The 27,814-nt window shown below is 43.1% G+C and overlaps 1 protein-coding gene across 1 annotated transcript in view; it reads right to left on the reverse strand.

Annotated features, from left to right (window-relative positions):
• Positions 1-27,310, reverse strand: part of TMEM233 (transmembrane protein 233) — a 40,518-nt gene extending 13,208 nt beyond the window's left edge. Inside the window, exon 1 of the mRNA XM_059894252.1 lies at positions 26,997-27,310. Within this exon, the coding sequence (XP_059750235.1) occupies positions 26,997-27,182 (186 nt within the window). The 5' untranslated portion in view covers positions 27,183-27,310. The remainder of the gene's footprint in view (positions 1-26,996) is intronic.
• Positions 27,311-27,814: the final 504 nt, after the last annotated feature.

Raw genomic sequence — 27,814 nt, forward strand, 5'->3', positions numbered from 1 at the left:
CATGTTGAAGGGTACATCTACATCTGTGCACTGCCCATGAGCACAGGTGAGATGGGGGCTACCCAGGCCACTTGGCTTGTCTGCTGCAGGTCAGCAGAGTCATGCTGGTGCCTGGCTAAGGGGGATTTGAGTGCAAGACACGAGCGAATCCTGCCCAACCTTCATCACCTGCTGCCAGTCTGGCATCTTGTGTGTGACCCTCCTCTCTGCAATTCACCATCCCTCTGGGGCTCATAAGGGAGATGTTGAGTCATTCCAGGAATGGGTCCATGGTTAGCTTGAAAAACAGATGAAAAGCCTCTTTCAGTATTAACTGTGGACTCTTTTCTCCCCAGGAGTCCTCTTATGAATCCGTTTCTTCCTCTGGTTCTTGAAGACGGGGCTGCCCATGGGTAAATCTGCTGGGTAGATGTAAGGATATGGGGGGAGGGATGAGGGTGGGATATTTTAGAACTCCCAGATTTCTACTCTAAAGGACTTCACTGGTGTGGGGCTTCGGCGTCAGGGTCATCATCTAACAATGAAGCAGGAAAGGATTAATTACCCCCCCCCCATTTCATTGGCTGTAATTCTTTTCTCTCCCAACTGGAATTGCATATTAAGTGTCTCCTGGCAGATGCTACAGACTGAAGTGGTAGAAATGGCTTTTAGAGAAAATGCATGGTTTATAAATCTTTTTCTGAAGAGCTTAAAAAGCAAACTATCCCATCTGCTGTGGAAGAACTAGAAAGAAACAAGGGATGGCTTCAATATTTAAAATTTATATGATCTTCTTAGTTCTTTCACAAATTATGAATGACATTTGTGAACATGTAAAGCATTCAAATGCTACAGAAACATATACAGTAAATAGTAAGCTCTTCTCCCAATTCTATTTCCCAAAGATAACAGTGTGGTATGTTTGCTTCTAGATTTTTTTCCCATGAATAATAAGAAAGGAAAACAACTGACACTTTCTCCTGTTTTCATTATCACTAAGCACATCATGTATCACAGTCAGGAGAAAGAAATAGCAATTTGTATCTTGAGATTAAACCAAGAACAACAGGTTAGTCTATCTAGCTGGCATCCCTCTGATATTGAAATCTTGAGTATTTCCCCTAAGTCTTGGCAAAGAATTTCATCCTTGCCTTTTGCTATGTGGATGCCTAAACACAGGTCACTTCTTTTGTGGATATGTAATCTTTTGAGAAAGATACCGTTCTGCTTTGTTCTTTAATCATGAACAAATTAATGTAAAACTTGGTAACCTCGGCAATTTTGCATTTGTTTCCTTTACATACTTGTGTTGTGCTTTTTATTTGGCTGGCTGGTCATTTTGAGGCTGGACTTCCTTGTATTTCTTTTCAAATAAAATTTTTTCTTTTCTAGTTGCTTTGGCCTCTGAGTTTTTCTTTGACAAAATGATAGTAACAGATAACATTTATTGAGCATTTATTATGTATGAGACACTGTGTTAAATACTTTTCAAGGGTTATCTCATTAGTCCTCATAACAACCCAGTGAGGCAGATGCTTTGTTTTCATTTTACTGATGGGAAAATTGAGGCACAGAAAAGTTAAAATGATTTGCCCAAAGTCACGTAGCTAGTTTGGTTCTCTCTCTCTCAGAGTTTTTCATTTTTTTCTTTTCCTCTTAGTTAAAAATGTGAATAGCATTATACTATACTTGTTCTGAAACTTGTTTTTTTCCACTTGTTATAGGGTGGGTGGCTTTCCAAGCTAGCGCTTCTGGGTCTATCTCATCCCTGTTTTCTTTCTCCAGTCATGATTTAAAGTATATTGATAAACTCTCTAATGTTGCATTATCCTTGATTCTTGGGGAAAATCTTAATTTGTCATGATGCATTTTTGGTAGGTAACTTTTTGTTTTCAAACAACTTCAAACTCACAGAAAAGTTGCAAGTATAGTTGTCTCATTCTTTTTAATGGCTTTGTAGTAGTCACTTAAATGGTCACACCTCACCAAAAGACATTTCAGTTATTTAAAGTTTGTGGCAATTACATAATATGCTGCAGTGGACACCCTCATTCATATTTTTTGTATACATTTGAGCCTCTTAGGATGGATTCCTAGGAACGGGATTACAGAGTCAAAGGGTAGATGTATTCACATTTGGAGACATAGTCAAATTGCATTGCAAAAAAGCTATATAAATTTATATTCCCACTAACAGTATTTAAGTGTCCTTTCCTCCACAACCTTGCTAACACTGTATATTATCAATCTATTTTTGCCATTTTAACAGGTGAAAAAGAATCTCTAAATAACATTTCTTGATTAATAATGAAACTAAGTCAAATTCACACTTCCACTCAAATGTCACCTCCTGAGAGAGGCCTTCTCAGATCAGTTTATTTAAAACTCTCCTTGGTGACTAATACAGTGCCTGGAGATCAGTAAATACTTGTTGAATTAACAAATGTATGTATGGATGTTTATTTGTCAAATGTATTTCTTCTTGATGAATTTTATACTTGTATCTTTTGTTTAGTTTTCTATTGGTTTGTCTTTTTCTTATTGATTTGCAGGAACTTTTTATATATTATAGGTCAGCACTGTACAAAAGAAATATAATGGGGGCCACATATGTAACTTAAAATTTGCTGGTAGTCACATTAAAAAGGCAAATTTAACTTTAATAATATATATTTTATTTAACCCAACACATCCAAACTATTATCATTAAAAACTATGGCACTATTTCAAATACTCAATAGTCACATGTGGCTAGTGGTAACTCTATGAATAGCACAAAAGATAATATACATTAATCTGTTAGGTGTGTTGCAAAATTTTCTCCCAGTTTCGCCTGCTCCATTGTCTTTTCCCCTAAATTATAACTTCTATTTACTTATTTTTTAAACATATATTTTTAAATTATTTATTTATTTATTTGTTTTTGGCTGTGTTGGGTCTTCGTTGCTACGCACGGGCTTCCTCTAGTTGCAGCGAGCAGGGGCCACTCTTCGCTGCAGTGGGCGGCCGTCTCATTGCAAGGGCCTCTCTTGTTGCGGAGCATGGGCTCTAGTCGTGAGGGCTTCAGTAGTTGTGGCACACCAGCTCAGTAGTTGTGGCACATGGGCTCTAGAGTGCAGGCTCAGTAGTTGTGGTGCATGGGCTTAGTTGCACCGTGGCATGTGGGATCTTCCCAGACCAGGGCTTGAACCCGTGTCCCCTGCATTGGCAGGTGGATTCTTAACCACTGCGCCACCAGGGAAGTCTCATAACTTTTATTTTGATGTAGTTTAAGGTTCACAAAAAGTTACAAAGATAATACCAAGAGTTCCCATGTACCTTCCACCAAGCTTCCCCTAATGATATATATATATATACACACACATTTTTAAAAAAAATAAATTTATTTATTTATTTTTGGCTGCATTGGGTCTTCTTTGCTGCATGCCGGTTTTCTCTAGTTGCAGCGAGCAGGGGCTACTCTTCGTTGCGGTGCACAGGTTTCTCATTGCGGTGGCTTCTCTTGTGGAGCACAGGCTCTAGGCATGCGGGCTTCAGTAGTTATGGCACATGGACTCAGTAGTTGTGGCTCGAGGGCTCTAGAGTGCAGGGTCAGTAGTTGTGGTGCATGGGCTTAGTTGCTCCTCAGCATGTGGGATCTTCCCAGACAAGGGCTCGAACCCATGTCCCCTGCATTGGCAGGTGGATTCTTAACCATTGTGCCACTGGGGAAGTCCCCAATGATACTTGGTCAAAACCAGGAAATTGACACTGGTATGATATTATTAACTCAGTTATAGACCTTATTCAGATTTCACATGTACTCCTTTTTTTTTTTTTTTTTTGGTGTGTGTATTGTTCTATGAAATTTTGTCCCATGTGGATTGGAGTGACCATCACCACAAAGAAATTCTCTCATGGAAGGTGTGGAGAAAAGGGAATCCTCCTACATTGTTGGTGGAAATATAAGGTGGTATAGCCACTATGGAAAACAGTATGGAGGCTCCTCAGAAAACTAAAAATGGAATTACCATATGGTCTAGCAATCCCACTCCTGGGCATATATCCAGACAAAACTATAATTCCAAAAAGATACATGCACCACCCCTATGTTCATAGCAGCAGCACCACTCACAATAGCCAAGACATGGAAACAACTTAAATGTCCATCGACAGACGAATGGATAAAGAAGATGTAACATACACACACACACACACACACAATGGAATATTACTCAGCCATAAAAAAGAACAAAATAATGCCATTTGCAGCAACATGGATGGACCTAGAAAATATCATACTAAGCGAAGTAAGTCAGAAAGAGAAAGACAAATACTATATGATATCACTTATATGTGGAATCTAAAATATGACACAAATGAACTTATCTATGAGGTAGAAACAGACTCACAGACATAGAGAACAGACTTGTGGTTGCAAAGGGGGAAGGGGTTGGGAGAGGGATGGAGTGAGAGTTTGGGGTTAGCAGATGTGAGCTATTATACATAGAATGGATAAACAACAAGGTCCTACTGTATAAAACAGGGAACTATATTCAATATCCCATGAAAAACCATAATGGAAAAGAATATAAAAAAAAGGGGGGCTTCCCTGGTGGCGCAGTCGTTGAGAACCTGCCTGCCAATGCAGGGGACACGGGTTCGAGCCCTGGTCCGGGAGGATCCCACATGCCGCGGAGCAACTGGGCCCGTGAGCCACAACTGCTGAGCCTGCGCGTCTGGAGCCTGTGCTCCGCAACAAGAGAGGCCGCGATAGTGAGAGGCCTGCGCACCGCGATGAAGAGTGGCCCCCGCTTGCCGCAACTGGAGAAAGCCCTCGCACAGAAACGAAGACCCAACACAGCCATAAATAAATAAATAAATAAATAATTTTTTAAAAATTAAAAAAAAAAAAAAAAGAATGCGGGCTTCCCTGGTGGCGCAGTGGTTGAGAGTCTGCCTGCCAATGCAGGGGACACAGGTTTGAGCCCTGGTCTGGGAAGATCCCACATGCCACGGAGCAACTGGACCTGTGAGCCACAACTACTGAGCCTGTGCGTCTGGAGCCTGTGCTCTGCAACAAGAGAGGCCGCGATAGTGAGAGGCCCGCGCACTGCGATGAAGAGTGGCCCCTGCTCGCCGCAACTAGAGAAAGCCCTCGCACAGAAACGAAGACCCAACACAGCCAAAAATAAATAAATAAATAAATAAATAAATAAATTTATTAAAAAAAAAAAAAGAATGTATATATATGTGTGTGTGTGTATATATACATATGTATAACTGAATCACTTTGCTGTACAGCAGAAATTAACACAACATTCTAAATCAACTATACTTCAGTTAAAAAAAAAAGGAATTCTCTCGTGTTACCCTTTGTAAGTCACACCCTCTCTCCATGTCCATGTTCATTGTCTTTTAACTTAGATTTGTGGCATTTGGATATTGCCCAGAGTTCCCTTCCAAGCTGTGAGACTTCCTCATAATTTCATAAACTGACGACCCTTATTTTAAGGTACTAGATAGCAATTTACTGTCTCTGTTCACCCTGCAAAGTATGTTAAAAAGGACCTTTAGAGGGACTTCCCTGGTGGTGCAGTGGTTGAGAATCCACCTGCCAATGCAGGGGACAAGGGTTTGAGCCCTGGTCTGGGAAGATCCCACATGCCATGGAGCAACTAAGGCTGTGCGCCACAACTACTGAGCCTTGCTGCTGAGGCCCGCAGGCCTGGGGCCCGTGCTCCGCAACAGGAGAAGCCACCACAATGAGAAGCCACCGCAATAAGAAGCCCGTGTACCGCAACGAAGAGCGGCCCCCGCTTGCTGCAACTAGAGAAAGCCCGCGCGCAGCAACGAGGACCCAACAAAGCCAAAAAATAAATAAATAAATAAATTTATTAAAAAAAAAAAAAAATGAAGGACCTTTAGATTCTTTCCAGTTTTTATGTTCCACTGCGAGTCAAAGGAACATTCCTCAGCATGTAGAACAAGTGGGCTGTCCTCACACATTTTATAAGGTGCTCAAGAGTCCCCAGTGGTGCCTTTTCCCTTTTCTGTGAGCCTGGGCTTGTGCTGGCAAAATATAAGTCATTACAAAACCTAAAAAGAGCTTCCAGGTCTTGGTCAGCTGCCTCGAGCCAGCAAAGGTCACACTTGAACAGAAAAGTGGGCAAGTTCCTTTCTCCTGTAGTAAATACTAGTGACGTCATGCTCACTGCATCTAGTAATTTCAAGCTTATTTATACGTCCCTTCCCTGGATGGACACATGATACGCAAACACGCTGGCAGGAAAGTTGTTCAGGAGCCAGAAATGAGGGAGACTGTCTCTGTGCCCAATCTCAAGAAGGCTGCAGCGGGACCAGCAGGACTGTGTTGTGAGGCCGTGTAGCCAAGCCTCCTGGCTGCCTGTCAGCAGGTACAGGTAATCTCCGGCATCCACACTTCCAAGGAGACACCCAGAATAACCCCGTAAATTGTGGTAACTGGAGTTGAACACCAATGGGTCCAATGCTCTGGGAACTTGTGCCACTTTACATCAATGATACAGCTGCTCTCTTGTCCTGAGCCAGGAAAATATGGAAAGTGCTTTGTCTATTCCCTCTGGTCTTTACAGCAGAACTCTTGCTGCATTCCACATGATGATACCAGCTGAGACAGCATCACCTAGGGGGTGGCTGCCAGGTGAAGATCGGAACTGAAACTCTCTAAAGTTATACTTTTTATAGTCCCTATATTGGTGGCTGTACCTTAGAATTGCCTATGTCCCAAAAATGCCCATAAAAATTCCTATGCCCAAGCCCCATCCCAGATCACCTGAATTAGGATCTCTGGGGATAAGACTCCAGAATCAGTAATTTTTTGGAAAGCTTCTCAGGTCATTCTGAGAAGAGCTGAGAACCACTATCCTGATGGACAGCCATTCATTCATTCATTCATTCACTCAAAAACTATTTATTAAGCACCAGCTACGTGCCAGGCACTGTTCCCTGCCCTCATGGAGCTTACATTCTGGTAAAGACTGAAAATAAATACTCAAACATGCAAATAAACAAGATTACAGAATATTACTAAGGTAAGAAAAATGGGGTGGTGGGAGGGAGGGAGAGAGAGAGGAAGGAACATGAGATGAGGCTGGAGGTGAAGCCAGGGGCTATGATAGTTACAATAATGAATTATCATGCTAAAATAATAGATAATATTTATGGAGTGCTTATCCTGTGCCAGGCCCTGACCTAATCACTTTATATGCATCATAAAATTGCATCTTCACAGTAACCCTCATGGGAGCAAAACGTTTTATCCCCCATTTTACAGATGAGAACACTGAGACTCAGAGAGAGGGAAGCAAATAATGTTTCTGTTGTCAAAGGCAACTTGCTAAGGGGCTACAAACTTAAGCAAAAGACAGTAAATTCATTGAGAAAGTCCTTACAATAACTACTTCATTATGTCCCCCAAAACCCAAGAGCTAGATTTAATGCATTATTGATAACCCAACACCAGATAGCTAACTTGATTCTAATTTAATAAAAATTTGGCCACTGATTAAAAAACTGGGGCAAATATATCTCTCATCTGAGCTACTGATCTCCCTGACAAAAACTCATTCATTTTCTTTGTTTTTTTTCTACCACCAAACGTGCTCAGAATTTCCACGTTCACCCTCAAATAAAACTAGCCCCCAAACACCAAATAATAACAATGGAAGACATCATCAGTTATTTTTTATTTTGGCTTCCTGGTCATTATGGATTCAGTAAATTAATACATGTAGGTGCTTAGACCAGTGGTTGGGAAATAGTACCAATAAGTATGAGCTATTATATTGATATTATGATGTCATATGCCAACTGAGGAAGATGAAAACAAATGAGCTATTATATATACTTTGGTAGAGCCCACATCCCCTTGCCCAATTGCTCTTCTTCATGATTTTTCCCAGTGTTAAGAAAAAAAGACCTCAATAAAAATCACGAGTTCCACCATTAAGTCCCCTTCCTCCTTGGTATGGCATAGAAGGTACATTTCTGTCACTTGGGACAGGTAGCAGGGTGACGCCTTAGCAGTCAGTGACACCTTAGTGGCTTTTCTGGAAAGCTCCTGATATCTGATAATGGTCTACGAGAAGAGGGCATAAAGCATGTGAGGGGATGGGGCTGGAAGCTCTGAGCGGCCTCCCATCATTGGCTCCCCTTGTCCCTGGGGAGAGACTCATATTCTCATTCTCAATTGTGGCCTTCCAAGCCCTCCAAGGCCTGGCCCGTGGCGTGCTTCTCCAGCCTCTTCTGGAGCCCTCCTCCCTGCTCGCCCCCTACCTCCTTCCTGGCCCTGGTCCCCGCCTAGGTTACTTCCTCTGCTTGGAGCCCTCTTCCCTGTCCGCCTCATGTGGCCTATGTCTGCTCACTCTTCCTGTCTCAGCTGACATGTCAACTTCCTCAGGGCTGCCTTCTCAGGTCACCCCATCCTAAGTAGGTCCCTTGACCTAGGCTCTGACTCAGCCCTGGTCTGTTTCCTTCACGGCTCTGGAAAAGGACAATCAAAATGGAGTTGGGATTGCTAAGAGAGCTCTCAAGGCCACTAAGAAAGTGTGACTTATGCACATCTCAGCCTGGATGGAATCTGAACTTTGACCACTTATGTCTTTTTTATTTTTTTTTTAAAGTCGTGCATTTTATTTAATCTTTCTACCTCTTTTGCATTTGAATTATTTCATAATATTACTTGTTTAACCATATCCAGGTCAATTATCATTCTTCTGAGAACAAAGACATAATCAACATAAACAACGCATAATTCCCTATTCTTAATGTTGTTTGTTAATATAATACCTTTTCTCAAAGAAGGTGATTTTTTTTTTTAACATCTTTATTGGAGTATAATTAGTTTACAATGGTGTGTTAGTTTCTGCTTTATAACAAAGTGAATCAGTTATACATATACATATATCCCCATATCTCTTCCCTCTTGCGTCTCCCTCCCTCCCACCCTCCCTAACCCACCCCTCTAGGTGGTCACAAAGCACCGAGCTGATCTCCCTGTGCTATGCGGCTGCTTCCCACTAGCTATCTATTTTACATTTGGTAGTGTATATATGTCCATGCCACTCTCTCACTTTGTCCCAGCTTACCCTTCCCCGTCCCCATATCCTCAAGTCCATTCTCTAGTAGGTCTGCGTCTTTATTCCCGTCTTGCCCCTAGGTTCTTCATGACCATTTTTTTTTTTTAGATTCCATATATATGTGTTAGCATATGGTATTTGTTTTTCTCTTTCTGACTTACTTCACTCTGTATGACAGACTCTAGGTCTATCCACCTCACTACAAATAACTCAATTTCGTTTCTTTTTATGGCTGAGTAATATTCCATTGTATATATGTGCCACATCTTCTTTATCCATTCATCTGTTGATGGACACTTAGGTTGCTTCCATGTCCTGGCTATTGTAAATTGAGCTGCAATGAACATTGTGGTACATGACTCCTTTTGAATTATGGTTTCAAAGAAGGTGATTTTTTTTTAAATTTTATTTTAATTTTTATTGTAGTTGGTTTACAATATTGTGTTAGTTTCAGGTGTACAGCACAGTGAATCAGTTATACATATACATATATCCACTCTTCTTTAGATTCAACCACTTACATCTTAATGTAGCATCCAGAACATCTGCCTGCTGTTCCAGAAACTTCAGATACTTATCAGACACTTACCCTAAAATAACTCATGTCAGTCCATCCCTTCAGGACAAGCTATTTCCTTTCTTGAGTCAGAATCAATCATAATTCCTGCCAGACAACTTTAACAGCCTTGTGGCTTTTGCCTTTATAAGCCCCTGACTCTTTCTCTTCCCTGGAACACTCTTTCAGTTTCATCTGAATCTATGTCTCCTGAATTGCAATTCCTAACATCCCAATGAACTCTTTTCTTATTTGCAGGCTTCTGCGTTTTCTTGGTCAACAGCTCTTGGTGTGACTCACGGTTATTGACTCTGTTGCTTATTGACTTGAGTGTGTGTTACCGTGAGCTCCATGAGGGCAGACACCATGTCTCTCTTTACTCACCACTCCATTTCAAGTCCCTAATGGAGGGCACTTAGGGTTCCTTTAATTCCCTTATATGAGGTCAGAAAACCAAATAAATCCACAAGCAAAGCAAACAGACACCAAAACAAAACAATCGACCAGCATAACTTTCTGACCAACCAAGACGACCTGTTATTTTGGTACTGGCAGAACAAAGGGTAAACTGAGTCACCTAACTTTCTGTGTCAGAGTTCTGAAGGGTGGGCTTCTGCCTTAGAATGGCAGACACGGGTTTGCTGTCTGAATGACCAGAAGAAAGAATTTTTGGCTGGAGGTCAAGCACTCATGAAGGAATCTTAGTTCTTTAGCCTTCACTTCATAGGCCAGAGTCACTGACGATTTTTCACTTAAATGGAACCTACCCTCCCAACATTTGTATGTGTGTATGTGAATTGTGCTCTGCCCAGTTTTATTACAGACGTTATACAACAGATATATGGATCTTTAATATGGTAGCAGCTGAACCCAAAGGAGAATAAAGCCTTGGAAGGATAGATCTGAACCTCAGTTTTCCTCACTTGTAAAATGGGGATAATAGTACCTACAACACAGGTTGGTGGTGAGACTTAATCGAGATGAGTATAAAAGGGCCCAGCATTATCTCACGTAATTCTGAAAACAATGCAGAGAGGTCTGAGTTAACATTCCTGTTGTAGAGGTGGGAAAACCTAGACCCAGAGAAATTAGGTGAAGGGATGGAGCTGGGATCTGAGCCCAGGAGTTGAGTACAGAGCCTGAACCCTCACAGCGTCTGCCTTTGAATCTACTGCCAGCCTAGTGTTCACATCGCAAGCCAAAGGAGAGAAAGGCTACAAGCAAAAGAGGAAGGGTTTCGCTAAAAACTTTGCAACACACAGATAGTTCCCTCCAACAAGGGTCACAAAGCAAGTGAAAGAAACAAGGCCCAGACCACCCACTAAAAGAGGAGAAAATATTTGCAAGTTAGATATCTGATAAGGGACTTGTATCCAGAATATATAAAGAACTCTTACAACTCAACAATAAAAAGACAAACAATTAAAAATGGTCAAAGAATCTGAATAAACATTTCTCCAAATAAGATATACAAACAGCCAATAAGCACATGAAAAGATGCTCAATCTCATCAATCATCAGGGAAATGCAAATCTAAACCACAACAAGATACCTACTAGGTTGGCTAGAATAACGAAGACAGGCAATGACAAGTATTACTGAGGATGTAGAGAAACTGGAAGCTTCATACATTGCTGGTGGGAATGTAAAATGGTGCAGTTGCTTTCGAAAAAAAAAAGCAACTGGCAGTTCCTCAAAAAGTTAAACACAGAGTTACTATATGACCTGACAATTCCACTCCTAGGTATATACCCAAGAAAATGGAAAGCCTATGTTCACACAAAAGTTGTACACGAATATTCATAGCAGCATTATTTATAACAGCCCCCCAAATGGAATCAACTCAAATGTCCTTGTTTCTTTTAAAATTTACTAGCCCAAGCCCAAACCCTGTTCAGATTCTTTACTAACTGAATACCCAAAACCTAAGTTTGTCCTGTCGCTTCTTCACAAATTTATTGTTTCTTTGTCTGAAAGGTATAAAAGCTGCCTACCTTGGCCACTTCTTTGATCCCATTTCTAGAGAACTCTGTGTGCACAAATTAAAATTTGTTTCTTTTTCTCCTGTTAATCTGTCTTGTGTCAATTTTATTATTAGTCTAGCCACAAGAGCTCAAGAGGGGTAGAGGGGGAAGATTTCCCCTCCCTGACAAAGCCAAACACGAAAGATCACATAATGTATGATTCCATTTATATGAAATATCCACAGTAACTAATTCACAGAGACAGAAAATAGATTAGTGGTTGCCAGGATCTGGGAGGATAAGGGGATGGGGAGTGACCGCTAATGGGAATGGGATTTCTTTCAGGGGTGGTAAAAATTTATTGGAATTAAACAGTGGTGATGATTGCACAACCTTGTGAATATATTGACACCAAAACCCACTAAGTTGTACACTGCTTTGTTTTTAAAGAAACAAGACCAAGTGATAGAGCTTTTGCACATTGAGGGCTCCAGTGGATCAATGATGGAGCCCAAAGAAACTGGCAGGATCTGGCAAGAGATGGTGGCAGGGCTTAGAATCAGCATGGGGGCGCCTGGCGGTTACCCCAGAGCCCACCGGAAGCAGCAGCCAGGCCTGCACATGTTAACGTCAGATTAGACTTTTGTGTGAGCATGTGAGAAACATCTCCTAGAAATATGGAAAGGAATTCTGTGGGGAGTTGATTTAGCAGGAAGGGATAAAAACCAGTGAATCCTGGGCTATTGTGTATAAATGTAAGCCCCATTTAAATGCACAGGTCATTAATGCCCAGGGAAACTGGGATCCAGACAAAAATAGATCCATGCTTCAGGGACCAAATTAACTTTGAGTAATTGTTCTAACCTGGAATGACGGTCGAAGTAAGAGTAAACCAAGAATTGATGCTAAGGGCTTCCCTGGTGGCGCAGTGGTTGAGAGTCTGCCTGCCAATGCAAGGGACACGGGTTCGAGCCCTGGTCTGGGAGGATCCCACATGCCGCGGAGCAACTGGGCCCGTGAGCCACAACTACTGAGCCTGCGCGTCTGGAGCCTGTGCTCCGCAACAAGAGAGGCCGCAACAGTGAGAGGCCCGCGCACCGTGACGAAGAGTGGCCCCCGCTCGCCGCAACTAGAGAAAGCCCTCGCACAGAAACGAAGACCCAACACAGCCAAAAATAATAAATAAATAAATAAAAGTGCCTATCTTTAAAAAAAAATAATAATAATTGATGCTAAATCTGGGAGCAGGCTGGCTTGAGACTAAAGCAAAGTCATGGTCTGTTAAGAGCTCTTGTGTGACATCCCACTGGATAACAGAGCCCTACCTTTCTATCTTGTGGCTTATTCTGGGACTCCTTCCTGGGGGAGTTAAATCCATTTTAAATGGATGACATAGATGTCATAGCATATGTCCCTGGAACACACAAAGCTTATTCCACCCCAGGGCCTTTGCACCTCCTGGCTCTGCCCAGGTCTTTCCATGGCTGGCTAGTTCTTATCCTTTAGTCTTTGCCCATCACCCTTTCTAAAGTAGGTTTTCTTCACGACCTGCCCTCACTAATCCTTCTCTCATACTTCCCTGTTTATTCTCTTCACAGTGCTTATCACTCTGAGACGATCTCATTTATGTGCTAACCTGTGTAAGGTCTGTCTTCCCCGACTCGTATGGAAGTTGCCAGAGAGCTGAGACTTTGTCCCATTCGACAAGCAGGTGAAGGCTGTGGTTGTCCTGTGCTGCCCATGGAGGATTGGGTAATTCTGCCCAATTTGGGGGCAGAGTAGATCCCTTTGGTTGTGGGTCTGAAGCCACATGCTCCAAACAACTCCTCTGTTTTGTTTCCTGTGTTTTATTTCTTAAGTGGTTCAGAATTCTTGAGGGGAAGCAGAGTGTTTAATGTGCTGACCTAACATGTAGACTGCTTCTAGTCACGAGAACCTGTTAGCTCACAGATGTCCAGAGTGTCAGCTGTATTTATCTACCTGGTCTCCATAGTGTCTGGCACATAGTAAGTATACAAAAACTGTTGAATGAATGAATGTGTGAGAATCCCCGTTCCCTGCTTTCTACCCTTGAGAAATGTCAGCTGAAAATTTCCCAGGTCCTGTGCCACCTTCTCTAAGGGAACCGAGCACACTCAAGTGATGCTTCTTTGTGTTGACTTAAATCTCTCCTCCCTCGTCTGAATTCCTTCTCCCAGCTTTCCTCTTTGAACTTCAGAGCTGAGTGTCACACAGTCGGCTTCCTACCATGGTGGCAGGGGCGAGGAACGGCCATAAATGGAAGAGAAGCCTGGCGACCCAGGCTTTCTCTGTCTTTGGCCATGCAGATGTCTGTTTGCCACATCCTGCCTCCTCTGTTTTCCTTCTCATTGATAATGGGTCTTGGACTTTGCCACAATCAAGCACAGATGTAGAAGAGATTTTTGGGGGGGTTCATGGGATGTCTGAAGTGATGGAGACATCCTCTCTGGTGTCTGCCATTTCCTTCTGTTGGTAGATCCTTACTGAGGAGATAGTGTGGCTCAAGGGAAAATATTATGAACCACATGTCCTTCAAAAGCACGAAGAACTCATCTCAGGAGCATCAGGTGCCCTCTAAGTGGGTGAGAGACAGAACAAACAAATGGGCTTAACTATGGAAAGCAGTATGGAGGTTTTGAAAAAAGTTAAAAATAGAACTACCACATGATATAGCAATTCCACCCATGCGTATATATTCAAAGGAAATGAAAACAGGATCTTGAAGAGATATCTGCACTCCCATGTTTATTGCAGCATTATTTGCAAAAGCCAAGATATGGAAGCAACCTAAGGGACCATCAATAGGTGAATGGATAAAGATGTGGTATATATATACACATACAATGGAATACTATTCAGCCATGAGAAAGAAGGAAATCCTGCCATTTGCAACAACATGGATGGACCTTGAGGATATTAGGCTAAGTGAGATAAGTCAGACAAAGACAAATACTGTATGATATCACTTATATGTGGAATCTAAAAAAGCCAAAGTCACAAAAACAGAGTAGAGCGGTGGTTACTAGGGGCTGGAAGCTGGGGATCTGGGGAGATGTTAAGTGTACAGATTTGCAACTAGTAGATAAATAAGTCCTGGGGATCTAATCACAGTATTGTGATTATAGACAATACTGTATTATAAACATCAAACTTCTAAATATCAAAGAGACTAGATCTTAATTATTCCCACCATGAAAAAAGAAACGATAATGACATGACATAACAGAGGTGTTAGCTAATGCTATGATGGCAATCGTATTGCAATACATAAATGTATCATATCAAAATGTTGTACACATCAAACTTATACAAAATTACACGCCAATTATATCTCAATTTAAAAAAAAAAGTGGGTTTATATTAGTGGAGGTGAGCTTCTGCTTAGGTAAAATCCCAGTAAAATCAGACCCAAAACAACAAAACTGCTGATATTTTCTAACCATTTCCTTTGGGCAGAAACTGTGCTAAGCTGTGGTTTCTCTATCCCTAGAGATTTTCAAGACTAGAACAAAACATCAGAATAAAATAGCATTTGTCTTGACTGAGCTACAGAGCTGACTATTTCAGCTTGATAAGAACGTATGATGTAGAAGTAGAACCACCCTTCAAGGTGGAGAAGAATTCACTTATCTACCACTACCCCTTCTTCCTTCTTGCTGAAGATTTTTATTGTTTTTAGAAAAATCCTTATTTCTGACTAGAAATGAAGTCTAAACATTTATTATAGAAAAACTGGAAAATAGTAAAAACTTATTATAGCAAAATCTGAAGTTATAATAGCCAAGATTTACCAAGTATTTTGCATATATTATCCTATTGCATTCACAGGGCAACCCCTTGGGGGTAGGTGATATATATATTTTTTAATAAATTTATTTATTTATTTATTTTTGGCTGCATTGGGTCTTCGTTGCTGCATGCAGGCTTTCTCTAGTTGCAGTGAGCGGGGGCTACTCTTCATTGCAGTGCGCAGGCTTCTCATTGCGGTGGCTTCTCTTGTTGCGGAGCACGGGCTCTAGGCGTGCAGGCTTCAGTAGTTGTGGCACGTGGGCTCAGTAGTTGTGGCTCGCAGGCTCAGTAGTTGTGGCTCGCGGGCTCTAGAGCGCAGGCTCAGTAGTTGTGGAGCACGGGCTTAGTTGCTCCGTGGCATGTGGAATCTTCCTGGACCAGGGCTCAAACCCGTGTCCCCTGCATTGGCAGGTGGATTCTTAACCACTGCACCACCAGGGAAGTCTGGAGGTAGGTGATATTGTTTCCAATTTGCAGATGAGGAAACTGAGGCTCGGAGGTTAATTAGCTTCATCAATGTCACATGACAGCAAGCAGGGAGCCAGGATTCAAACCCTGGTGGACCTGATAATAGAATTTGTGCCCTTAACCTTTACAGTTATAACACTGTCCATATTCCTGCCACTTAGAGAGAATCATTGTAGACATTTTGGAATGCTTTCCAGCCTTTTCCCCCCATGCATGTTCGTGTGTGTGTGTGTGTGTGTGTGTGTGTGCATAAAGGTGTGTGGATACTTTTAATTGCAAGAACGTGTAAGAATGTGTGATCTTATTGCGTATACAACTTTATATTGTCTTTTTTCCCCTACTTGATCTTTTACTTTAAACATTCCCCTGCATCATAAAAATTCCTCAAAAGCATGATTCTAACAGTTATAAAATATTCTATGTTCTAAATGGATGTATTATAATTTACTTAGTCAATCTCTTCTGTTGGAATCAATCTTATCTCCATCTTTAATTTTTCACATTTAAACCACAACAATGACAAACATTAATTAAGCAGTTCCTCTGAGCCAGGCACCATGATTCATGTTTATTAACTCACTTCATAATTCATTTCATAACTAATGCTGGGATGAACATCTAATATGTAACGTTATGCCTCTTCATTTAGTTAATTTTTAAAAAAATTTTAATCTCTTGGTGAAGCTTTCTTTGTATAGATCTTGCTTGTTTCCTAGGTTTATTTCTGGTATTTAAATTTTTTATTTGCTATTGCGACTTTGCCAGTATTTTGATCTATTGAGTTGCCAATACTGAAATCCTAATTTTAGAACATGTTCCCTTTTCTTCAAAACACCTATTCTCTCTTTCAAAACCATGCTCATCTTTATCATCCCTTTATCTCTAGTAGATATTTGGCTAATGGGAAGTAAGTAAGGTTTTCTCTCTTTCTGTCTCTGTGTGTGTGTGTCTCTCTCTCTGCCTCTGTTTCTCTCTCTCTCACACACACACTCACTCACACACCTGTGCAAACTTACGTCAATGTCTGAACATAGTCGGAGATACTTCTCTCCAAGTGTAAGAACTCTCTTTATATAGATCAATATTGTCTCAGATCCCAAACTCCCAGATAGCAGGTTCCATCAAAATAGCTTGATGGATGTAGGTACTTAGTAAATATTTTTAGTAATAATGTCTGAGTTTTCAGAGGACTCTGGGGTTTCTTGTTTAGATTTTGCTTGCTCCTAAGTTTATTTGCCTAAAGGTAGTGCTGGGAATTCAGAGACTGAGCTTTTAGATCATAAGGCACATTTCCTTGTCATCACCATTCATCTATTCATGCTAATCTGTCTCCTTCTTGGGCTTCTGGGCTGTTTCTCTCTATAAATATCTTCAAGGACAAGTGAGAGTTGTCCTTTTGCCTGTCTATCACTAAAGTAAAAAAACTAGAGAGAAATTCTGCCAGGCTTGATGGAGAGTATTACATGAATGTTTCTTATACCAATGGAGCAAGTCTATTAAAAGAAAAAGCTCTCAGAACATCAAAGCTGTGTTCCTATCAAAGGGCAAGCATAGTCATCTGATTATAATGCTTCAAGAGGCCAGACTGTAAACTTCATGGGGGTGAGGACTGTCATGTTTGATTTTTGTCCACCAGGGTCACCTTTCTGAGCCTTGTTTCCTCATGGATAAATGGGGAGAACCACTTTCGTCTGTGTCTCGCTGGAATTTTGTGAGGAACAAGTGAAACTGTGTCCATGTGAAAATGTTTTGAGAAGTAAATACATATGGACAAATGTAATAATAATAACAGCAATAGCACACTATCAAAATTATTCAGAACAAAGAACAAATGAAGTTATCAGAAGAGGCAGTTAAATATAGGGGGTGTCCTTTAGCTTGGGGAATAGAAAGCATGAGGTAAAGGGTAAAGGAAACAGAAAGACAAATATCTGAATTCTACCTGTAGAAAAAAAGATAATGAGGGAGGAAGAACATCAGCAAAAGTCTGGCTAGGGGACACATTAAAAATATCTGTGTTGGGCTCAGTATCAAAGAAACCAAACAACCCAGTCAAAAAATGGGCAGAAGACCTAAACAGACATTTCTCCAAAGAAGACATACAGATGGTCAACAGGCACATGAAAAGATGCTCAACGCTGCTAATTATTAGAGAAATGCAAATCAAAACTACAATGAGGTATCACCTCTCACCAGTTAGAAGGGCCATCATCAAAAAGTCTACAAACAATAAATGCTGGAGAGGGTGTGGAGAAAAGGGAACCCTCCTACACTCTTGCTGAGAATGTAAATTGGTGCAGCCATCATGGAGAACAGTATGGAGGTTCCTTAAAAAACAAAAAATAGAGCTATCATATGATCCAGCAATCCCACTCCTGGGCATATATCCAGAAAAGGTGAAAACTCTAATTCAAAAAGATCTATGCACCACAATGTTCATAGCAGCACTATTTACAATAGCCAGGACATGGAAACAACCTAAATGTCCATCGACAGATGAATGGATAAAGAAGATGTGTGTGTGTGTGTGTGTGTGTGTGTGTGTGTGTGTGTGTGTGTAATAGAATATTACTGAGCCATAGAAAAGAAAAATAATGCCATTTGCAGCAACTTGGATGGACCTAGAGATTATCATACTAAGTGAAGTCAGACAGAGAAAGACAAATATCATATATCACTTATGTGTAGAATTTTTAAAAAATGATACAAATGAACTTATTCACAAAATAGAAATAGACTCACAGACATAGAAAACAAGCTTATGGTTACCAAAGGGGAAAAAGAGGGGGAAGGGAAAAATTGGGAATTTGGATTTAGCAGATACACACTACTACATATAAAATAGATAAACAAGGACCTATTGTATAGCACAGGGAACTAGATTCAATATCTTGTAATAAACTATAATGGAAAAGAATCTGAAAAAGAATATACATATAAAGCTGAATCACTTTGCTGTACACCTGAAACACTGTAAATCAACTATACTTCAATAAAAAAATAAAAGCACAAGATCTGAGCAGGAAAATAAAAAACTGTGTTGGAAGAAAGGTAGAGAGGTGGGTCTTTAGGCAAGAATGTTAGGGATGAAACATCCTGCATTATTACTCTAATACCAACAATGGATCAACTCATTAAAAGTGAGAACCAATGTATCATTAGGAACAGTATTTCCCAAAGTGTGTTCTGTGGCATATTAGCCTGAGGATCAAAAGATGCTAGGCAACATGCTTAGTAAATGTCCCAAGCTACACTGTACCATCCAAGAGCCACAGGAAACAGTGGCTGGCCAAAGGCTTCACAAGACCTCCAAGGAAAGGAAACAGTTCACTTTTGCTTAACTTAGCATTTGACTTCTCAATTTTCCCCCGTATTCCCTACTGCTTTTTTTGGATAAAACTTGTTTATATCAGGCAGAACCAGTTGTTTGAGAAGCATGGTTTTAGAAAATCTGGTTTAATTCCTGAACTTGCAGAACTGGAGATTTCAGATATATTCAGGCTCCTGCTCTGAAGGCATCATGTTTCTGGATGAGCAGCTTTGGACTGAAGAGTGTTAGTTGAGAACAGAAATCAATTTCCAAAGGTGGACCCACTGGCCTGCAGTGTGTGGGGTGCTGGTGAGCTCCAGATGAGCCAGGAAAGCCATCCTTGGGAACCAAGCCTTGGCTAACTTCTCAGCAACGCCTGGCATTAGCCTGGGTTTCCTGGATATTTTCCAAAAAAGTTTTGGCAGAAATGCAGAACAGAGAGGGGAAGGGAGTGTAATCCTCAGAGATAAAGGCAGGAACAAATTTCGGCCTCTGGAGCCATTCATTCATTCATCAAACATACATTACTTACCAACCATGTGCTCAACATCGTGCTAAGTTCCTGGGGCTAACAGTGCAGCCGCAAGGGGCTCACATACACACACTGGTGCAGAGAAGGAAATGTACTCTGAGAGAAATCTGTTCAGAGTGTAGTGGGTACAACCTAGGGTGAGGGCAACAGGGCAATCAAGAAGGGCTTCACAAAGGAGGTGACTTTCCAGCTGAGCTTTGAAAGAGGAGTGAAATCTGCATTTTAACAAGAGCTTCAAGTGGCTAAATTTTGAGGAGCACTGTTCTAGGATATGAGTCCTCCTACCTGGCCTTCTACTGAGGACTAGTTGAAGGTGTCCTTCAAAGTCATCGTTAAAATTCATTATAAGTCATGGATAAAGAAGGTGTGGTAGATATATACAATGGAATATTACTCAGCCATTAAAAAGAATGAAATAATGCCATTTGCAGCAACATGGGTGGACCTAGAGATTGTCATGCTGAGTGAAGCAAGTCAGAGAAAGAGAAATATCGTACGATGTCTCTTATATGCAGAATCTAAAAAGAAATGGTACAAATGAACCTATTTACAAAACAGAAACAGACTCACAGACTTAGAGAACGATTTATGAGAACAGGCTTATGGTTTCCAGAGGGGAAGGATGGGGGGAAGGGATAGTCAGGGAGTTCGGGATTGACATGTACATACTGCTGTATTTAAAATGGATAACCAACAAGGACCTACTGTATAGCACAGGGAACTCTGCTTAATGTTATGTGGCAGCCTGGATGGGAGGGGAGTTTGGGGGAGAACGAATACATGCATATGTATGGCTGAGTTCCTTTGCTGTGCACCTGAAACTATCACAACATTGTTCACTGGCTATACTCCATTATAAAATAAAAAGTTTAAAAAAATTCATTACAAGTCAGACATAGTTTGCTTATTAATTAATGACAAACTGCACCTCAACCATGGCCTGTTTTGCCAACTCATTTAACAGCTGCTGTTTTGTTATCTGGGCAATGTTTAACAACTTTGGGAGGGACTTTCTTTTTTCCTTAACAACAACAAAAAAAACTTTTTATTATGTAAACTTTCAAACATATTAAAAAATTAACAGACTAATATAACAAAACTCCATGTTCCCATAACCCAGCTTCAACAACCATCCATTAGTGGCCAATCTTGTTTTATCTATGTCACCCATATTATAACAAAGCCGTTATAAAATTTTATCAGTAAATTAAAATGTCATTTAAAATGTTTCCTTTTACAGGAACACACAGATTAACATCTTGTACCTCTAATAGTCTAGGACTTACTAGATTGAAAGGACCTATTGAAAGGATCCCAACAGCAGTTTAAACTCTATATTCCCAAATACCAAAGGTCAGTGGCCACCCTCTGCCACATAATGGGGAAACTTATGAGAGTAGCGATCCAGGCGAGGGGCTGCTTGGGTGATGTGCATATCTAAAATTTATGGGTACTGGGGCTTCCCTGGTGGCGCAGTGGTTGAGAATCTGCCTGCCAATGCAGGGGACACAGGTTCGAGCTCCGGTCCCGGAAGATCCACATGCCGCGGAGCAACTAAGCCCGTGCGCCACAACCACTGAAGCCCACGCGCCTACAGCCTGTGCTCTGCAACAAGAGAAGCCACCGCAGTGAGAAACCTGTACACCGCAATGAAGAGTAGCTCCTGCTCGCTACAACTAGAGAAAGCCCGCGCACAGCAACGAAGATCCAACGCAGCCAAAAAAAATAAATAAATGTATTAAAAAATAAAATCTATGGGTATTTATAATAGAGCTTTCCAACAAAGCTGACACAATTCAGGCAAGGTCTTTGTCATCTGAAACCATCTTAACACTCTTCAGAGCTTCAAGCACAGGAATTCATAAGAAATAAGTCATAGGTGTCCATAATTTTAATAACCTATTTCTCAGCTGACAATGATGTGGAAAGAGCCATAGAAGGAAGAGAGAAATCACACTGAGAGACCCAACGAGCTACAATATTTAGAGCTTCAACTTGTAAGCAATGTAAGCCTCTTGGGTCAGCTACCTGGACCAAGATATGTTATTTCCAAGTTCTGCCTTGGTCACTGAAAACAACAACAAAACCCAAAACAAACAAACAAAAAACCACCAACCCCCCCCCCCTCCAAAAACGTACACAAAAAACAACTCCCTTCTAAACCTACTGAAGTCCAGCTGAAACACAGCTTTGATGGATGAGCCCTGGTAGAGCCTGGGTCAGATAGAAAGAACGCCCAGTTTGGTTTGTCTTTCATCCTGTGGATATTTACTTTCTTTTTGACCACAGACCTTGTCTTCTAGAGCAGATGTGGTCAGGCTCTGGGCAGGACTGTGGTTTACTGTGCCAGCCCATGTCCAGATAATGGATTTTGACAATGGCTTCAGATCAATCATCCATTATCAACTGCATCTTCTGCTGGTTTATGAGACCTGTTGCCTTGTTTTGAGGATTTCTCTTTGCCTTTTTTTTTTTTTCTGTGCTGGAGCCATTTTCTGGACCCTGTGTCTTTCTCTTTCCTGATTTACTTCCTTGTATTCAGGGAGCACATCCTCCCATAGCTTTCTGAGAAAAGGTGTATGTCAGATGTTTTTTTGAGATCTTGAATGTCTGAAATTAATATTTACTTTTAGACCACAGCAGTTATTTATTCCAGTGACACAATTACTGGTCACTGTTTTTATTTTTTATCAAATTTTGCTAGTCTCAATAAAAATAGAAAAACTGCTACTGGAAAAGGTAATGGCTTGTATCCCTAAAATATATGCATCATCATCTTTATTGAGTTCATCATCATCATCATCAATACTTATGAGTTCTAGCTGTGTTTTAGGTAATGCCATGAAGCCATTTAACTTTTATCACTTAATCTCCACAACAGCCCCTGAGTTGGTACTGTCACAACCCTTATTTTACAGGGTTGAAAAATCAAGCCTCAGAAACATTGAGACAGCTGCATGAGATCACAAACGTAGCAAAAAGCACAGAAGGATTTGAACCTCACTGGTTGGTATCTAGACAGATTCTGTTGGTGTGAGGGAGAAGTTCTGTTGAGAGAAGGCTTATAATTCACCTAATTAAAACTCATTGGCTATTTTGCATCCACACTTAGAGTGACCGAATTGGTTCACCTACGCAAAAGACTGCATCATAACATCATAAAAAATGGAGGCTCGGCATGGACTCACTTCCAGTCTCTTGAGCCAGGTAGCAAATTCCAGCTACAAAACCAATAGGCTAAATTTGCCAACACTCCTGCAACTTGCCTGGAACCTTTTTTCTTCCAGAGGGCAGAGACCTTGCTGATCTTATTTACCACTTGATAGAGGTAAAGGAGTATACCAATGCCTGGAATAGAGCCTGGCATATAATAGGTGCTCAATAAATATTTGTAGGATGAACAAGCATTCTTTCTCCAGGGTAAAAGCCATGTGGATAGTCTCCAGCATTCTATCTTTCGGATGGAATAAACAGAGATAGCCAGGGATGGGCGGGAGCACAACGAATGAGGCCTGAAAACCACCCTGGCCTTTACTTTCCAAGCCACGTGCTGCATCTGTATGGAGGAAGGGTGCCATTTTCAAATTCACATGTGCAACATGGGCTAGCAATGGCCCAGTCTGGGGGAAATTCTTGAGATATGTGTCCCTGAAATTGAGTACAGTTAAGTGCACTGCAACAAACAGACTTTCAGTACTTGGGGGAAGCAAAGACTTTCACGTCCCTGCCTCTGACAATGCTTGACCCACCAGTGTTTCAATACAACAAACCATACTGTACTGATTCTCATCGGTGGTGCACTGCCTCACAACCAGGACTCTATTAGTTCTGCACGGGATGGTTAAAAGATCACAGATGCCCACAGCTTGAAGAATACTCTTCTCAAATGTATATTTTTCAAAGTAGTTTTATTATCCCCTAGCACCTACTTCAACTCTGTGATTTTATAGAAGGCTTCTCAGGCTTGGTTTAATAAATAAAGATATTGACTGTTTTGAGATTGCTGGCTCTTTTTACAGTTCTGGGAACTAGTTATATTGAGCCTTGTCAATATTTATACCAGTTTGCATCATCTCCCAGTGTTTCTTGATTGGGGTGCTATTGATGTTTGGGGTAGGTCAGTTCTTCATTCGGGTGACAGTCTCCAGCACTGTAGGATATTAATACTCTTAGCCCCCCCCCCCAAATGCCAGTAGTGCCCCAAATCACTGAGATACACAAATACTCCCCAATATTTTCAAGTGCTTCCATGGGGAACAGCACCACTATTTAGTGCCTCAATTTATCACAAATTACAGATGAGTAAGATCTGAAAATAGCCAGGATTGAACATCACAAGACTCCCTAGGGAAAGAACACACCTGGCATTTGGTGGGCCACCTTCCTCTTACACACCCTTCCACTTCCTCTTCATCCTTTGGACTTTGGAGTCTTTATTATGAAACCTGTCAAATCGGGATCTGCACTGTTTCAAAGGGAAAAAGCTTCCAGTACCTTAGAGGGAGTTCAATGAGGAGGGTGTAGGAAGCTCTTTTAGAATTTGGATTTCATTAATTTGATGTTCTGTTTGTTTTCATACATGGCATATGATGTTTCCAGATTCCAAATCTATCCATCTGTCTGACAATTATTGCCCGTACCTAGCACAAAGCTGGTGGCTTGACACGCTTTTATTCTGTTTTATCCTTACAACAGTTTTGCCTCCACTTAAAACACCTTTTACATTCTCATTTTCTAGGTGAAGAAACCAAGGCTTTGAAAGGGTATGGAACTTGGCCATAGTCAACTTTCTGACTCCAGTGTCTACTTTCTGACAAAGTAGACACTTTTCTACTTTCTGACCATAGAATGGTCTCCTGCTGTAAATCTAGTGAAAAAGTCTTGGTGGAGGGAATGGGGACGAGGGGACCAGAAAAAGGTTTCTATTCGAAACATACAAGTCTTATCCCCCAGGACACACCAAGTAGCATCGTTAGTGCCCAACCTGTCACCACCCGCTGGAGTTTTAGCTCATCTCAGATGAATGTGGGGTGTGGGGAGCCTTTGCAGGCAGTTTTCTTGTTGGCACTGGGAAAGGGGTAAATCGGCTGTCGATTCATTAATAAACCAGGACAGAGTGTGGACACCAATACCAGCCAGAGACTCTGCTGCTGTCTGGAGAATTTGGCTGCTGCATCCTCCCCCTGCTTTGCTGCCAAAAAAACCCAAAAAACAAAAAGAACCCAAGACCGGATATCTTGGGAGAGGAAGGGAGGAAACTGGCTGGTTGGTCCAAAGGAACCTGACATGGTGGTTCCGGGGCTCCAGTACGGGATAGAGCAGCAGGAGTAAAAGAGACATTGTGACCCATTAACACCATTCATTCATTCAGGCGTTCATTCAGGCATTCATTTTGTAATATTTATTGGGCATCTACCACCTGTCAGATTCTCTTCTAGGTAAAGGTACAGCAACAAAAAACAAGCAACAAGCAAATATCCCGGCCCTCAGAGAGCTTATATTCTAACGAGGGGACACACACAGTAAGCATGTTAATAAGTGAAATAATGTATCAGATGCAGACGAGTGCTTTGGGCAAAAACTATCGGGGAAGGGAGACTAGAGCTTGTGGGGGGTTTGATTTTAAACAGCGATCAGAGAAGCCCTCAGCAAGTGACAAGTGAGTGAAGATCTGATACCACCATCATGCTGGGCACTGTGCCAAGCGGGTCACACTTTATCTCATTAATACAACAACCCTAAGACATATGGCTTTGATTATTCTCATTTTACAGACAAAGAGACTGACGTTAAGAGAGATGCATACAGCTAGCTAGTACGTGGTGGAAATGGGATTTGAACCCAGGCAGTCAGAACTTCAGCGGCTGAACGCTTGAATGTTGGTGCAGATAGCCTACAAACGGGGTCTGAGAGAGGGCAAGCTGTGCGTGCAAATGAGGTCTTCGTATGTACCCACGAAGCGAATACGGAACCACCCAGGGGCAAGTGAGGGCGGGCTTGAAGGGGGGAGGGGGGCGGCGGCTCTTGATCTTTACTGAGCTGAATCCGGACTCTCCCGGGTCTGCGGCTGGAGAGTTCGGTCCGGCGAGGTGGGTGGGCGGGGGAGGGAGCTCACTGCAAGGGTTGTCCCGGGACAGTGCCCGGCCAGCTGCTCCAGTCAATAAGGTTAGGACCTCGGGGGCGCTCCTTGCCCTCCCGGTGGGGTTCGCACGGAGCTCCTACCTGGGCGGAAGAGGGGTGGAGGCGAGCTTCGGAAGGGGGGACTGGAACGCTCAGGGAGAGGCACGCAGCTCGGGAGGCCGGCGCAGAGGGCGCGCGGAGATGCACGGGGCGCGCGAGCCCCCAGTGGGTTCCCGGGAGCTCCCAAGGCGTAAGAGCCAGCGGTGGAGGGGCGCCTGGGAGCCCTTGGGGCTCACCAGGAGAGGCGGGGATAGGGCCCCGCGCAGGAAATGAGAGCGGGACTACGACATGCTGGGGCAGAAGGAGTAAAAGGGGAGCTCGCACGCTGCTGCTGAGAGGGGCACAGGGGTAGCCCAAGAAAGGCCTGGAGGGCGGGCTCACTGGAAAGCGGGGTCAAAGGGTGCCGACGAGGGCCAAGCAGAGGCAACTGGCGTAGGAAGCAGTGCGAAGGAACTGGTGCCGCGGAGAGGGCGTGCTGCAGTGTGGGACCAGGGGTCTAGAGGACATCGGGGATCGCCTGGGGACCCTCAGAGAGTGGCGGCGGCGGCGGCGCTCTGGGCGCAGCAAAGAAAGGACTCCGTGCTAGAAGACAGAGACAGTGCCACGCGCTGGAGAGGCCGAGCACCGGCGAGGCAAAGAGCGGCGCAGAGCCTGCACGCTCAGGGCACGGGCTGTGCTGTTGCCTGCGAGGGTGGCGCGCTTTGAGGCTCCAGAAAAACGGGTTGAGAAGAATCGGATGAGCGCCCAGGAATGTCGGAGGAGGCCGGGAGAGAAGCGGGAAAGTCCAAGGAAGAACTTTCCCAGGACGGAGAGAATGCACCACGGGCGCTGCTGGAAGTAGTGGAAAGCGGGCCTGGGGGAGGCTTGGTCCAGGCTCTGAGAGCCACAAGGAGCGCAGTGGCGGCGCTGATGGCTGGGGGGAGAGTGCGGAGAGCCCCAGAAAGGTGAGCAGGGGCTGCGGAGGACAGAACACCCCCGGTGCGCGGGGCCGTGAGGAAGGGAGCGGCCGAGGGCGGAGAGGGCGAAGAGTCCCCAGGAGGGGCTCCACACGGCCCAGGTCTCCCCTCTCCCTGGCTGCTCCGGGCCCTCGTTCACTCACCATGATGGAGAAGACTAAAGCCACGATGTTGATGGGGTACGCGGGGCAAAAACACGAGACGATGGAGAGCCACAGGTAGTTCTTGGGCATGGGCACGTCCTCCTCGGTCTTGTCATCCTCAGTGTTGGCCTCGGGACTGCTGTCCAAAGCCCTCTTGAAGTCCGAGCTGGGAGCGTACTGAGACATGGGCGAGGCGCACGGTGCAGGGAGGCGGAGGAGCGCACAGTCGGCGCCGTCTGGGGCTCTGGCCGCAGGCTCCTGGCGAGTCGCTGAAAAGCCAGCGGCGCGGGGCTCCAGGGAGGCGTAACCTCACCCCTCCTGCGCCCTTCACTTGCACCCGCCTGACCTCAGGGACCCAGGCCAAGAGCCTCCGCACGAGAGGGAGGGAGGGAGCGAGGGCGTGGGGGAGGAGACAGGGAGCCAGCCAGCCTGAGAAACAGGGGGAAGGCACTCCTTGACGACACACCCAGGGGCCAACAGGCAGACACCCAGACTCACACCTAAGAGTCCGGAGTAAAAGGAGGCTCAGGGAAGGGAAAGCAAAGACTCTCCGTTGTAGACTGGCTGACCTACAGGCTGAAGATGGCCAGCTCATCTTTTTAAGCAGCTGAATTTGAATACATTCAGCGTCACAGCAGGCGACACAGCTCTATCCAGTTGGCCATCCAACCCTACCGTGGTGCCCAAAGACTTATTACTTCCTCTTGACTTTAACGATTTACTTCCCCTGACCCATGCTCCTCCTTCTAAGACTTTGAACATTGAGCCCCACTGATTTCTTTTCCTCAACAGGTGGGCAGGGAACAAGGTGCTCAGTT

The sequence above is a fragment of the Balaenoptera ricei genome, chromosome 14 (assembly GCF_028023285.1).
Source record: "Balaenoptera ricei isolate mBalRic1 chromosome 14, mBalRic1.hap2, whole genome shotgun sequence".
Lineage (NCBI taxonomy): Eukaryota > Metazoa > Chordata > Mammalia > Artiodactyla > Balaenopteridae > Balaenoptera > Balaenoptera ricei.